This window comes from Trichogramma pretiosum, unplaced genomic scaffold (genome assembly GCF_000599845.2).
Source record: "Trichogramma pretiosum strain Unisexual culture from Peru unplaced genomic scaffold, Tpre_2.0 scaffold21, whole genome shotgun sequence".
Lineage (NCBI taxonomy): Eukaryota > Metazoa > Arthropoda > Insecta > Hymenoptera > Trichogrammatidae > Trichogramma > Trichogramma pretiosum.
Window position 1 is genome coordinate 1,767,105 of NW_019640940.1, and position 14,951 is coordinate 1,782,055.

The 14,951-nt window shown below is 45.7% G+C and overlaps 1 protein-coding gene across 8 annotated transcripts in view; it reads left to right on the plus strand.

Annotated features, from left to right (window-relative positions):
- Positions 1-14,951, plus strand: part of LOC106659874 (unconventional myosin-XVIIIa) — a 139,215-nt gene that overhangs the window by 117,096 nt on the left and 7,168 nt on the right. For all 8 annotated transcript variants that reach the window (XM_014382597.2, XM_014382595.2, XM_014382596.2 and 5 more), the window contains 3 exons: positions 8,031-8,159; positions 8,747-8,890; positions 10,386-10,475. In XM_014382597.2, coding sequence (XP_014238083.1) covers positions 8,031-8,159; positions 8,747-8,890; positions 10,386-10,475 — 363 coding nt within the window. The remainder of the gene's footprint in view (positions 1-8,030; positions 8,160-8,746; positions 8,891-10,385; positions 10,476-14,951) is intronic.

Genomic DNA, 14,951 nt, shown 5'->3' on the forward strand with positions numbered 1-14,951 from the left:
CCTATACCGTAGTAGTTGTTGTGGTTGTTGTGTATGTGTGTGCGAGTGTGCCAGAGTGCCGGTGGTGGTCTCTTACGCTTTACGGACAATTGCGATTTTATCTGGACGTAAAAATCCAGTCGCAAGAGAGAGAGAGAGCGAGAAAACTTATATATTATTATATACGGTTGTAAACGCGAGCGATTTTTTCGACATAATTCAATGCCTGTCGCTCTCGCGTTTAAAATTGCGCACGAAAAAAATAGAAAAAAAATAAAAATAAAATAAACCACCTGGATTTCCAACCGGCCGCGATCGTTGAGCTGAATCGTTGTATTACAGATAGATAGATGTATACGTTATTTGCGCGAGGTTTACTTTACGAAAAATAAAAATTGAAAAAAAAATCCCCCGTGCCCTGTAAAACACGGCAAAAACATATCTTATCGATACTCTTTTCTAAGAAAAGAAAGAGCGCGTAAGTAAGACACAAAAAATAAAGTAAGACACCGCGATGACTCGGCATAGGATTATTGCGATATGTGCACGGCACACACACACACACACACTCTAATGAATCATCACGCGCGTACGATTCGAGAGTATGTATATATAGGATTTGCACATACGACGACGATGCGAAGGAGTAAACCCTACACCCATTGTACACAATCATCTCCATTGAAGCTCATCATCGTCGTCATCAGCAGCTCGACTATCGCCCGCAGTATCCCCATATAGCATTACAACTTCTCGGCACGAAAGGCAAGCAGAGAGAGAGAGAGAGAAAAAAAACCCGAGGAAGGAATAAACAATCAAATGCATTCAACATGTTGGATGATAAACGCCTACTCGATGCCTCTTATATTATATATATATGTGTATAGCGGAGTCATACGATCCATCCATCGCATGCGCGCGCGGACCTAATACTTTCGAAAATAAACTCTCGGTATCGTTTCTGATTGCCGAGTCGTCGTCGTCGACGTCGGAATCGCTCCCGTTTCTCTTGCCTTTCCTTTTCTGCATCTCTCGCGCGCGAGCTGCGCTGCGTTGAACACACGTGATAGAACGAAAGGGAAACACACACACACACAAAGAGATATACACAAGTGCATTATGTATAGAATGCACGAAAAAAAAAGAAATGAAAGAAACAAACGAATAAAAGAGGAAAGAGAAGAAGATGGGCGCGCGCGCGGCACGTATTATATAGAGGCGCATTGGGGGTTTGCGCGCGAGGCGAGGCGTTATATACTATTAACTGGAACTCCGGCTTTTGTTTATTTATGGCGATACATTTTCCAAGCTCTTTCCAAGCTATGTATACGATACGGGGCTGGAACTTGCAGCAGCAGCAACAGTCGCAGACGAGCTCGTCATTCTGCGCACACGAGTTATTAAATTTGTAATTATCATGGCGAGAGAGAGAAAGAGAGAGTGAGTCTGGACGAGATCCTCGTGAAACGATAATGATAACGACGAGACGCCTCTTCGGGGCAATAAATTCGTTCTCCCGCGGGTATAAGTCTCAACGCGCGCGCCTCGTATACCACGGGCGCGTCTTTCGATCGCTGTGTATGGAAAATAGTCGATCGTTAATCGGGTTAACTTTTTAGCCTCGTGCACGTATACATGTATATCATAATATATGCACGTGCATATAGTGTATACGGAGCGCTAAACGCATCGATGAATCATCGTATATATACGCACTCGCGACTCCGGAGCCTAGTCTCGTCACTTTTACCTTCTGTCGTGTCCTGTGTACCACTGCAAACGAATTCTATATATATATACGAGCTGTGGTGCAGTACGCGCGCGGCATGCCTAGCTAAATTACAGGCCGCGACGTTTAGTCCTCATAACGCGGCGGCGGCGAACGCGTGGCGAAGCCGAGAGCCGCGAGAAGAAGAAGAAGAAGAGCCTGCGTATCGGTATATGTACGCGTATGTATAGTGTATACAAGGCATGTACACAAGACCGGTTGACGGGCGGCGTTAGCCGATCTTTTTCGCATACACATATACTGTATACACACACGTAGAAAGAGAGAGAGCCAGCAGGACCCCGTTTCTTTCGTTTTTGCGCGCGGCCTGGTAACAGTCGTCTTCGTCTTGTTGCCTGCCTGCCTGCCTGCCTGCCGACTCCCCCCCAAAGCACGCACAAGAGGCCCCGCAAGTTTGTGTCTCTCTCTCTCTTCCCGCGCGACCCACGGCGTGGGGACGCACCTGCAGCAGCACACAATCGCGAGGCGCTCCGGCGAGGCCTCTTTCGCAGCCAGTCGTGCGCGCGCTCTTTTCTCGAGTTGCTGATATTTCACCGCGACTCGAGCTGAATACGCTATAGATTTTTCATTCATTCATTTTCTCGGATGCGCGCGTCTTCCATACGTAAAAGACGATTGTTTTGTTTTTTTTTTGGTTGTTTGAAGTGAAAGTTGTTTGAAAAATATATAATTTCTGGCGGAAATTTTGTGAATACCCGAGTGATTGTAGAATAATAATTTTTTTTTTTTTTGATACGCTGAATATTCAAAAGATCGACAGCTCGCGCTCGTGTGTGCCAGAGACTGCGGCTGTTGCTATCTTATCAGCGATATAATACGATACAATAAAAAACGGCGAGTGTTGGTTTAGAGGCTTATTATAGAGGAGACGAATTGCAGCATTGCGACACATAAAAGTTTATTGTTACGCGTCGTGTAAAATAAGTCGTCATCTTATAATACACACGACGAGCTGTTGCACTCAGCGAAGCACACACACACACACCGCATCGTCGTCGTCGTTCGTAATTTCTTGCCTCCTTCGAGATATATACAGGAAGCTTGAAAGTTGAACCAGAATTACTTCTTTTTCATCCAGATCGCCGGGGCGACTTAACGTGTGTGTGCGCGGCAGGCAGGCAGGCAATCGAACAGTTAAAAAAAAAAAAAAAAAAAAAAAAAANGATTCGCCATAATTGGGACTATACGGAAACTCGCGGCAGCGGCAGTGGTGGCGGTGACTACTACTACTACTACTAATACTTGTACTACTGCTACTGCTACTTCTAATACTATCATCCTGTGTGTGTGTGTCTGTGTGCACTGTCAGTTTCTTTGGGAGAAGTAAAATGCAGCGACTACTGCGGCAGAGAGCAGTAGGATTAATGACTCCGATCTTGGCGCGATAGACGTATAGTACGTACTACGTATATACTCATACAGCAGGTTGAAATCGAACCGCTTAGAGATAGAGGTAGAGACAGGACAGAGACAGTACACAGAAGCAGCACAGCAATGTCCGTCAAGTCAGCAACGGCCAAGAACCCATTGATGGCCGGTCAGCAGCAGCAGCCTAGGCTCGCCGGCGGGTTATACAGTCAGCAGCCGCGGCTGTCCAAGGCTAAAAGTAGCCCAAACGTGTCGAGAGTCGTCGCTGCTCCTGTGGCTCGTTGCAGCGGCGGCAATGTTAAATTCGAGGACAAGCCGCCAACGACGACGACGAATCGGCCACTGAAAAACGTTAATCAGAGCAAATATTCGGTCAGAAGTGGCACACCAGCGGGAGCGCAGCAGACACAGCAGCAGCAAGCGAAAGATAAAGGGCGCATTGTTTCGACGGCGCTAACGAGCGCGTCGAAATCGAAACAGAGCCACGGCAACGCCAGAATGGCCACGAGCAACAACAGCAACAACAACAACAAGCCCGATTTGGTCGGTGTCGTTAAGAAAAAATCGGTCAAAGACTCGTCCTGCACGATACTGGAGGACAGAGTACTGCTGAAGAAGGGCCTTAACTCGCACGGGCCAGCGGCGGCCGGACAAACGAACAGATTGCCGAAAAAGCCCGAGGAGCTGAAGAAGAAAGTGCTGGGCAGATCGACCAGTCTGTGGAATGTGCACTCGACGCCGATGTGCGGAAATAATAACAGCAAGACGAGCAGGTACAGCACGAGTGACGCTTCGTGTAAACAGCTCGCCAACAACAAACAGTATCCGAAGCAACAGAAACAGCAGCAGCGGCCGAGCAGCGGTGGTCTGAGCAGAGCGACGAGCCTGTGGAGCGTGCCAGCGGCCGCCACTGCTCAGTGCGGCCTCGGTAAAATGCCAAGTCGAATACCCCTGTCGAGGCAGCACCTGGCCAACCTGGGTCAGTCTCTCGTCGATCTGTCGCGCGCAGATCGTAGCGTTGAGCGGACCAGCAGCAAGCCGGTGGCAGTTGTTAACGTTGTACCAGCGGAAGTCGTAGCCGTCGACGAGGTGGACAGATCCGTGGACGAGCACATCTACGAGAACTGCCGCAAGAAGGTCGAGGTAGAGGAGGATCCGTCGCCGATCTACGAGAATCTCGAGGAGATCAAGAAGAAGCAGCGAGAATTGCCCGAGCTCACGATCTTCGACATAGAGAGACGAGCCGAGCAGCTGATGGCCGAGCTCGAGGCGGACGACGACGACGATATACCACTGAAAGCACCTACGGTACAGCCCGTTTTACCGAAGAAAAACACGTCGTTCGCCAAGAGCCAGGACTGCTTGAACGCGCTGAGGCACAAGCCGAGCGACTGCGAGATCAGCATTCGGCAGATACGTCAGAATTGGGAAAAACAGATCAAGGGCTGCACAGATGAAGGTGGTAATAACAAGGTCGTCGAAGCTCCGATCTCGAAAAAGCGTACGCTGTCCAAGTCGATCAACAACGTCAACGACGCGGCTCTCGTCGAGAGCAAGAGCAACAGCGTCATCAACAATAAGTGCCAATCGAAGCGAGCCAAGGACATCGAGCACCTGGTGAACTTTTTCAATTGTAAAAACGCCGAATCCACCCCCAACAAACCCAACACCACCACAGTCGTCGCCACAGCCTCGCCCGTCATAGCGAGCTCCTGGACGAAATCGCCGGTCGTCGGCGTTAAGAGCCGAGGTGACAAGAGCGAGAAGAGCTGCGGCTACACGTCGGACGGCAACTCGTCCGAGGACAGCGGCCACATCAGCAACGAGAACGAGCCCGACTGGAAGGACGAGACACTGCCCATCGAGGAAGAGACGATCATCGGTTCGACGAGCAGCAGTAGTAACGGCAGCGGTAGCGGCAAAATCGATCGCGATTTGTTTCTCGCGGAGATAATCCAAGATCTCGACGTGAATCTCGTCGATCTTGACGACGACGATGAGGACGATGAGAACCTCGACGTCAATGACAAAGTGAAGACGCTCGTGAAGCGCGAGAGCGTCGACAGTTGTATCGAGAGCGGCTGGGACGACACCATCAAGGTGCAGACACCAGCGAGAAAGGTACCGCCGCCACCCACGCCGACCAAGAGACACACCAGCACTCCCAACAAGGTATATACTAGGATAACCGAGAAATTCATTTAGCGCGCGATAATAATTAAACGGACGTGGAAAATTGGCCTCGAACGTTTTTTGCAGTTCATTAAGAGCTCAATGATCATCGACTGTATACTGACAAATCTCGGTGCGTTTCTAATCGAATTAGAAACTCATTATATACCGCGCGCGCGCGCGGTGGCGCTCGCCGCGGGGATTGATAAGTTGACATTTTTAATACACTTTCTATCGCGATCCGGAATATAAGCGCACAGAGCTACTGTGAGCGCGTTATATATGAGTAATTACGATCATCCTCCGATCGTTTGAGGCCTTGATGTATTATGTTTTTTTTTCTTCGTTTCGTACTACTGCTACTACCACCGCACGATAAAAACCTTCTCGTTCGCGACTCGTAAAAAATTGCGAAGAAAGTCGACGCGATCGAGTCGAGCCAAGAGAGAGCTTTCTTTTACTGGTTCCGATCGAACCAAAAACTCATTAATCAGCTGTTATCGATAATGTATTATGGCGCTTTAATGGCCATTTTCGCACACCGAGCCACAGTTGTTTTTGTTGTTGTCGTCGTTGGTATATAAACAGGAATTGAAGTACGTCGAAAATTCGTCATTATGTATCGATGAATATGTATATTATTATAAATCGACTCCGTTTTTACCCGTATACTAATTAGTTCGAGCATTTTTATATACACACACAAACGATGATGATCGCCATGGCAACAGAAGTAGTATTTTTATTTAGTGGATCGTGCCATTTGCTCGAGACCTAGTTTCACCGCTGCGTGAAATATGGGAAATTAGTCGCGCGTCGCGATGCGGCTTGCTTTTTTTTTTGATGAATGCGTTGTGTTTTCATCCTCTATTGTCAGTGCTAATGGCGCTAATACACGTCGGTAATAGGTGTACAAATAAAGAAAAACACGACGACGAACTTTCGTACAAATGCGTGTGTGTGTGTGTACCTAAGCGTCCGCGTATAGAGTAGTCTTTTCGCGCTTCGTCGTTGACATTATATGCGTGCGGCAGCGTGTGCGCTGGATGAAAGAAAAATATAAGAGGTAGCCTCGTGTGTGTGCCGCATAATACGCGCGGTTGCAATTTTATACGAGCAATTTAAAACTTTCATAATTGGCCGCGGTGTGCGTATACAAATGCGTATAAACAAATAATTGCTAAATATGTGTACAGTCCATTTGGGTGCTAGTCTTTGATAACTATAACATTTATATACTAATATATAAATATAATGCATATATATGTTTCTCTCTCTTTCGTTCCGAGAGCAGCAGCAGCTGCGGAACTTTCATCCGACCTCGTATATTAATCCATCTGAAAAATTACCGTAAAAGAAAATTTACGTTTACACGCTCACCTGTGTCTATACCCATGCGACTGTGTGTGTGTACGCGCAAATTTCTCTCTGACGGCGGCGGCGGCAGTAAGAGAGCGACAAGTGGCGTATAGAATTAGTTTTCCCCGCCGTCATTATAACGGTTATGCGCACGACCCGCGCGCGTGTGTATTTGCACGGTGCGTACAGTCTACATAATGGATATTATACATATGCACACACACGCATACTTTACATACGTACGATATATAGAGATGTAGGTTCGCACAGACGGAATATAGATATCTATGATTGCTGTATAGCGTGGAGATTCGATGTGTGATATTATGCGCTTACTCCAAACGATTTTTTGAATGAAAACTTCTTAAGGGATCTTGGGTATGGGTAGTTAACTCGTAAAAATCGAACAAGTGCGATAATCGGTAGGTTTTGTGTCTCAGGAACGTCTATGTGTATGTAAAGTTCATTCTTTTAAAAAATGATATGCTCCGTTTAATAATTATAAAATTGAGTTATATTTTTTTAGAAAAATTTAAAGATAAACTATTGGGGAATTCGTTTTGTATTGTAGCGAAATTTAGCGTAACCACATGCGTCTCAGTTTCTCATGAGCTTTTTCATTCTATCAACAGATGGCGTATTGTAAACTCGCAAGTAGCAAAAGAATTTCCGATTAGTATAAATATAAAACATTTTGTACGATTAGTACGATCTTCTGACTTTTCTTATTAAACATGATTAAGCGCGCGTGGCCATTATATCGCGCGGAGCGATCTTCGACTCGTGCCAGGGGTGCAGGTCAAAAACCAATGAAAGAGTCGTTGGGTAATCCGCGAGGTCTATTGTAAGATCTTCATTGTCTCGATGACGCAATCTCCCGATTTTCTATACCCATTGACGTATTGTTATATTTACTCGCTTACGTGCCTCGTAAACTGCCTTCGAGAAGGCGTTTACGTATACGCGTGCAGTCGCTACTTATGTACTTTATGCTTCTTCTTGAAATTTGTTTTCATTGGAGGCTGTGTATCGACGTCGACGTCGAACGTCTGTTTGTTTTTTTTTTTAAGAATCAACCTGTGTACAGGACGAATAACGTAATATATGTATCTTCATTAAAAGTGAAAATCGATACGTACTCGTCGAAATAGACACGAGGCGCGCGTTGTACTTTTCACTTTGCAGCTCGTCCCAAAAATATTGAATTACTTCGGGGAGTTTGGACGAGCCTTTGCAGTATGGATACTCTATATATATACGATATACATAAAATACAAAACATATATCTCTCTCTCTCTGTGGATGCGCACATGAGTAATATACGAGTACTTATCTTATTCGCTTTTTTTCCCTCTGCCAACAGATATTTTTCCGTGCCGGCACGCTCGAACGATTGGAGTCACAAAGGGACGAGAAGCTCACGGGACACATAATTCTGCTGCAGGCGAGATGCAGGGGTTATCTCGCGCGAAGGAAACTCAACACTCTCAAGGTACGTTCGCAGCGTATATAGCTTTTTTTGTTTGTTTCGTTTTCGTTTTATGTAGTCTAAATTGATACGTGATACTCGACTTTACGCGCGCGCTTACTTTTTTGCGGGCGTTTTTTGTCCACTTTTTATTATTCCGATTATTCTTTTTTCCCCTCTTGCCTTGTTTTTTTGAACATTTGGAACGTTACGTAAGTCCCTTCCTCGGGCATCGCCACCATATGCACGAGCCGCGATTTTTTTACCGGACGAAAATTTCGCCTCGTCTCGTCCGGCGCGCATGTCGAATCATCCACGGCGCGCGCACGATGTAATAAACAACAATCGCCCCGGCGCGGGGCGAGACAAATTATTATTCGTTGCGCTTTCAATAAAGAAAACGTATAATTTGAAAACGAAAGTGTATGTATATATATGCACTTCGGCCCGAGCATAATTGCACCCAGACGAAGAAGAAAATTGTCGAATGGGCATCGCGCGCGCGCCTATATTAATAACCGAACGCGAGGGGCTATATAAGACAGAGAAAAAGAGGAAATACACTGCAGTGCTGATAATGAATTATTATTGTTGTTGTTGTTGTTACACAGCTTCAAGATTTGGCAGTGAGATGCATCCAGCGCAACGTGCGAAAACTCATGTCCGTCAGGGAATGGTCCTGGTGGCGATTGTACGTGAAAGTGGCGCCTCTGCTCAACGTTCACCGCACCGAGGATCAGCTCAAAGCGAGAACGGTGAGAGTTCAATTTTGTGTATTTTATTTTTTTTGCTTTCGTTATATAGATGTTTACGCACGCACGTATACGATTTATGCGATATCTAATTAACTCGTCTAGTCCAGCTCTCCGCGCGGTAATCGAGAGTGTTATCGCGCCAAACCGTTTCTCTCTCTCACGCGCGCGAATCTGTGTCAATAATATATATATGAAACATTATTTGGCCTATCGCGTGCGGCCAGGACGGCGCGCAGGACGATCGATCGATCGATCGATCGAGATCGGTACTCCGCGATATATCATGTTATATACTTTATAATACGTGCTACGATATAAATTACGGAGCTGCTCGGCATTTACTGGAAAGTATATACACACAGACACACGTACTGCGTGCGCGCGTGTACACTGTATATATACCGATCTCGAGCACAGCGAAAACGAACGGCACACGAAAAAAAAAAAAAAAACAGATCGGCTTAAAAATCGCTTCCTTATACTGAATTTGATTAATCGATCCGAGCGACGATCGGACTTTTATGTACACAGACGCGCAGACACGCGTGCGTATACACTTGCGCGCGCGCGCGGGTATATCGCGGACTTTTATAAGTTAAACCGGCTGTGTCGCGCTGCTGTGCGTGTGTGTGTGCTATACATATAACGGTACAGCCGTGTAAGTATAGTAGCCGCGGTGTACTCTCGTGCTTCTGCGCACACCACCACCACTACCATCACCACGCGTTTATGTATGTGTATGTACGTCTGTCGCACACGTATTTATAAACTTATAAATAATTCGCTATCGACTAAATTTAAAATGATCGCCAAGCGCGCCCGTTAATCAGCCTACATAAAACGCGTGTGTGTGTCTGTGTGTGCACTTTAAACGGCTTGTATATACTTGAAATGCGGGCTTTCGTTGATCGTTAATGCACTACTGCAAGCGCGCGATAATTATAAACCGATAAGCGCCGCGATGCAATGGCAATTGTCACACACAGACAGACAATCGTCGTTGTCCCTAAACACCGCCCGTGAGAGTGATTTATTATTGTTTCGTTCGATTTCTTACTGATTTATACGTGCGTAATATAATCATCATTTGCTTGTTGTGCGTTTTCCGTAATATCATACCGGCGCCGCCGACGCCGCCGCGCCGTTTCATTGGTAAATAGCCTCAATAATAATAGGCTCGGTCATCTTTATCCCGGTCGGCGGCGTCTGCTGCTGTTGCCGTATGTACTACTACCATGGGAATATGTGTATACGTTGGAGCTCGTTTCGCGTATATACTCGCATGTATAATATAATAATAAATAATGCAAGCTCGACTGCTGCCGCATGCTCGCGCGGACCATCTGGTTTTTCTCGCTGGTGGCGGCTGCTGCTAGTTGTTGCACACGCCATGCGCCAATGACGACGATAAAACTCATTATATGGGCAGCCGCTCGGCGACAATTACCGACTACGACGACCGATGATCATCCTCTTCTTCTTTTCTCTATTGCAGGAAGAACTGGAGGTGCTGCGCGCAAAGGTCGATCGGCTGGAGCAGGAAAGGAATCATCTGAAGCACGACAACGACAGGCTCGAGGCCAAGGTAAGATTTCTATAATAACGCACCATCGATTTTACGTTGTATAATCGCTGTTTACCCGCGGGTATATGTAGAATATTTTCGGCTCAGAACGAATTCTATATGGAAAACAAAATAAAAGAGACCGTCGATCGCCGAACGCTGTTATCGTCGAGCTGATAAATTTCGCATTGGAAAAACTAGCACGAGGAATTTCCATAATACAGCCTCGCGGGTGAGGCTTGATTCTGCGCTGCGTATATAAAAGTTTAGTATAATCCCATGTATATGCGCGCGCGGAGGACGAAAAAGTACTCGTCATCGTATTAACGAACGCATATATATATATTCGATAAATACGCCGATATAATAGTCGAACGATATCTCTTTAAGCTAAGAAAGCTTTTAGCTGCAAACCAGTCTTTATATATCCCGCGATTTGTCCAAAGAATGCTTCTTACGTTCTTCTCTCGTTTACCGATCTTATAGTATTTGTGCGCGATCGAGTAACCATCTCCGTGAGACTAGCTCTGCAGCTGTGCGCTGCTTCACTTTATCTATACCTGCTTTTTTTATCGCTTCAACTACTACCACTACTCGATGATTCCAAAACGAAGCAAAAAGAATTTTTAATGGAATTATGCGACTAATTTGCGATCTCGTGCGCTTCTAGCCTCTCTATAATAATAACGACATCATCGATCCATATTATCCTCGTCGCTAGTACGAATTATACGACTTTCCTCGTACAATGGGTCGTCGTCCGTACGATCTATGGGCAATGCGGAAACTGCCTCGCAAAATTGAGGATAACTAATGCTTTATAATACAAAAGGCCTTTCGCGCGCGCGCGCTTGAACTACATTACATTATTTTTCTTTACGGTTTGTGGCTTTTATTTTACGGACACAAGTCCGTCCGTAATGTATTACGTACACACAAAAACGAAGGAGAGGAAGGATAGCGCAAGAAAAAAAGCTCGAGTCAGAAAAAAAACTGACGATTTTTCGCGGACAAAAAAAGGCCCCAACCGTATCGACAACCGTTATTATTAAGCGCAAAACAATCGAAAGATCAAGCGGCACGATATTATTATATCTCGAAATGATAACGTAGTAGCGAGTTGTAGCGTGTGCCTGTCTGCCTGGACGCTGTGTACTGCTGCTGGTGCAGTGCAATCGCACGCGTGCAAAAATTTTCAAACCCCATGAATTGGGTCAAGTGCAGAGTGCCTCGTGTATATCCATACACACACACACACACACACGTACGGACAAAAGGTGCCACTGACCTGAATCCGTATGGGGGGACTCGCGGCGGCGGCGCTCGCACTGTGTTAAAGCAGGTGAAACGTTACTTCTCGCTCTTTCTCTTAATATAATACGTGCTGCATATGGTGTGTGTGTGTGTATATATTGCGTTCCGCGGAGCTGCAGCGTACGTATAACGAGAGAGAGACACGGGAAAAATGACACTCGCTCGCCCGAAGGATTTTTTCGATCGATCAAGCGCCGGTGCTGCACTGCACACGGGCTCTCGACCGATGATAAAGTAATTAACCTTTTCTTTTCTAGATAAAATAAACAGTTAGGCCCCCGGAGGAGGGAGAAAATGCATACGATTATGTACGTCGAGTCGCGCTTTCGAAAATTCGTTGAAATGTCCGCGTGTATGTATATTATAAACAACGTATCGCGATCCGCGCTCCGCTGACCGTAAAAAACGAGACAACTGGGTGTATAGGAGCTTATATGTGTGTACGACCGATAAATCGTACTTATATACGTTTGGCGAACTTTCGTGCAAAAAAAAAAGGAGAATGACGAAGAAGAAGCAGCAGAAGAAATAATCGATCGGAATAATTCATGGAAATTCGTATGAAGTACTTTCATCGTTGTACTTTCTCCCGATTTTATTAATTGAATCGGGTACCAGCGACGAATGATTTCCGCGCGGGTGCGTGCGCGATCGATCACATAGTTTTCGCCTAAAACTCGTCGCACGCACGTATACTCGATCAAGCAGATTTGAGATCGACTGACCTACTGATTTTTCCTGCGATTCGTTCGTTTTGTTTTTTTTTCCTTCGTGTCTTCTTCGTCTTCCGCGAATCTCGAGCTCGACGATGATGGGCCTTTTAATCTACTCCCTGTCGCGTACGAAGCAGCGATGAATTACGCGCGTACTCATTGTTCGGCTTCTTTCGTTTCGTTTCATTTTATTTATTTTTTTTAATTTGTTTCCTGCTCATATAGCAGGCATTCCATTGCTCTAATGAGAAGCGCCGTCGCCACGAACCCGCACGCATCACGCGAGATATACGATTTACAGTTCCTTCGACCCGCGAACTATACTCTATAATTCACACACAGACAAACGTGCGCGCGGGTGAACTTGTGCCCGCGGGCGCCGAGCTAGAAACCGATAATTCGATCGATCGCGTTACACATTATAATAGTCACGACTCATCTGTATAAACAATTCTTTTTCTCTCGAGGTGCGATAAAAATCAACGGTTTACGAACGACTGCACCTACTGCGTGTATAAATATATGTACGTCGCTGTACATTGACCTCGTATCTGCAGCAACAGGTGTCTCTCTATCTTATGCTCTCTCGCTATATCTTAAGCTGCCGCGTATATATTATAATCGATTGTAAGACTTTCTGCGTGCGGCTTGTTATTTCTTTCTCTCTCTCTGTTGCTCTTGAATACATTACAAAACGTGCGCGAACGTGTGCGAAACGCGAGAGAGATTAGATTAATTTAGATATACCGGCCTTTGCCGACGCCTGAAAGAGAGATAATAAAGCACCCGATATATCTGATAGATAGATCGCGGCGAGAGAGCAAAACAAAATAATTCACATCAAAATAAAAAAGTAATAGTCAACATCGAGTTTATTGCGCCGACCGTCGTCTCGCGACCGAGTTTGTGCGATTCGCGACAAAAGCTCGTGTGCGTGTTGTGTGGCACATTCAGAGGCGTTTATTAATAAACAAGCGCGTGTGCACGTACGTATCATCGTCATCAACTCACCGGGGGAATACTGCACTTGGAAAACTGTATCATTAGAGCTAGCTGCGCTGCGCGTCTTCTTTCTCTTTCTTTCTCATGGTGTGTATACGTATTAGCCTGTCTTCTTCTTCTTCTTTTATATACATATATATCTGTCTCGGTACGGTCGCGCTTTTACGACGCATATCTAATAGCGTATTATGCGCGCGCGCGCACGAGTCACCGTGGGAATGGGTTTATTGTGCTCGCGCATTGATAGAAAAATACAGACACACTCGTATAGAGAGAGAGAGATGGCTCAAAAGCACGCGCGTGCGTGTGTGTTTTTTTTTCATTTCATTTCGTTATAATCATTATCATTCCTTTCGGGCTGCGCTCGCGCGACTACTACTACCACTGCAATTGCCCCGCATCAGAACGTGGGTAAAACTTCGCGAGTTTTATAATTATCTATGTATACCATACCGGAGTGCGACGCTCGAACGCAAAACGAGAGAGTCGCTACTCGCTGGATTTAGATTTCTTTGGATTTTATTTCGGTTTGCAAACTGCACGAGAGAGAGAGAGAGAGAGAGAGAGAGAATCTTTGAACTAGCTTACGCGCGCGTGTGATATAACACTTGTTGTGTCTAATAGATCTGGAGCGCGGTAGAGAAGTGCTCGATCCCCCGACCATAGGCCTCTCTCGCTTTGCTCTCTTTGAGGCGCATATTAAAATTAATATTCCACGCGAGCTCGTTGCGCGAGCGCCAGCTCTCTGTAAGTGTGTTTTTCACGTATGGATGTGTGCTGCTATAATACTACACCGCGCGCGATGCTCCAGAAGATAACGCAGCCCGCATAAAAAGAAATGAAGTATATAATCAAACTATAAAACTCGTCTAGGCATCTGTCGAAGCGCTCGCTAATTAGGTTACTGCTGCTGCTTTTTTTCTTCTTCTCTCTCTTTCTCTCTCTACGCACGGCACGCGAGAGCACCTATATGTACGCGAAACACCCACGGAGAGGAGGAACTCGAGAGATTAGATTAGATTAGATTAGAATATTTATTGGGCCATGGTTTCCCGTATGGCACACAGGCTTATACCTCAGGGTAACTAAAGGTATAAGCGTTACATAAATGTAGACAAGAGTAAGGTAAAGTAATTACAAAAGTAAGCAGTAAGCAGTAAGCAGTAAAAGTAAGCAGTAAGTAAGTAGAACAAAAATAGTGAACAGAACGTTGTTTGGTAGCAGTAAGATTTAAGCAATCAAGACATGATTTATGCCAGGGCGCAAAGTCCTAGTGACTAGCTACTCTCCTCTCATCCCCAATCAATTTAGTGAAAATGATGTTTTTGATGTGAGAGATGCGTGATGGGCAGAATAATAAGCGGGTCGTGAAGAACTTATTTAGTAGGTCCGTGGCTGTGTAGACGAAGGACGACTGGTGAGCGCCAGTGCGTACTGAATGACCAACAATAGATCTTTGTGGTAGTCG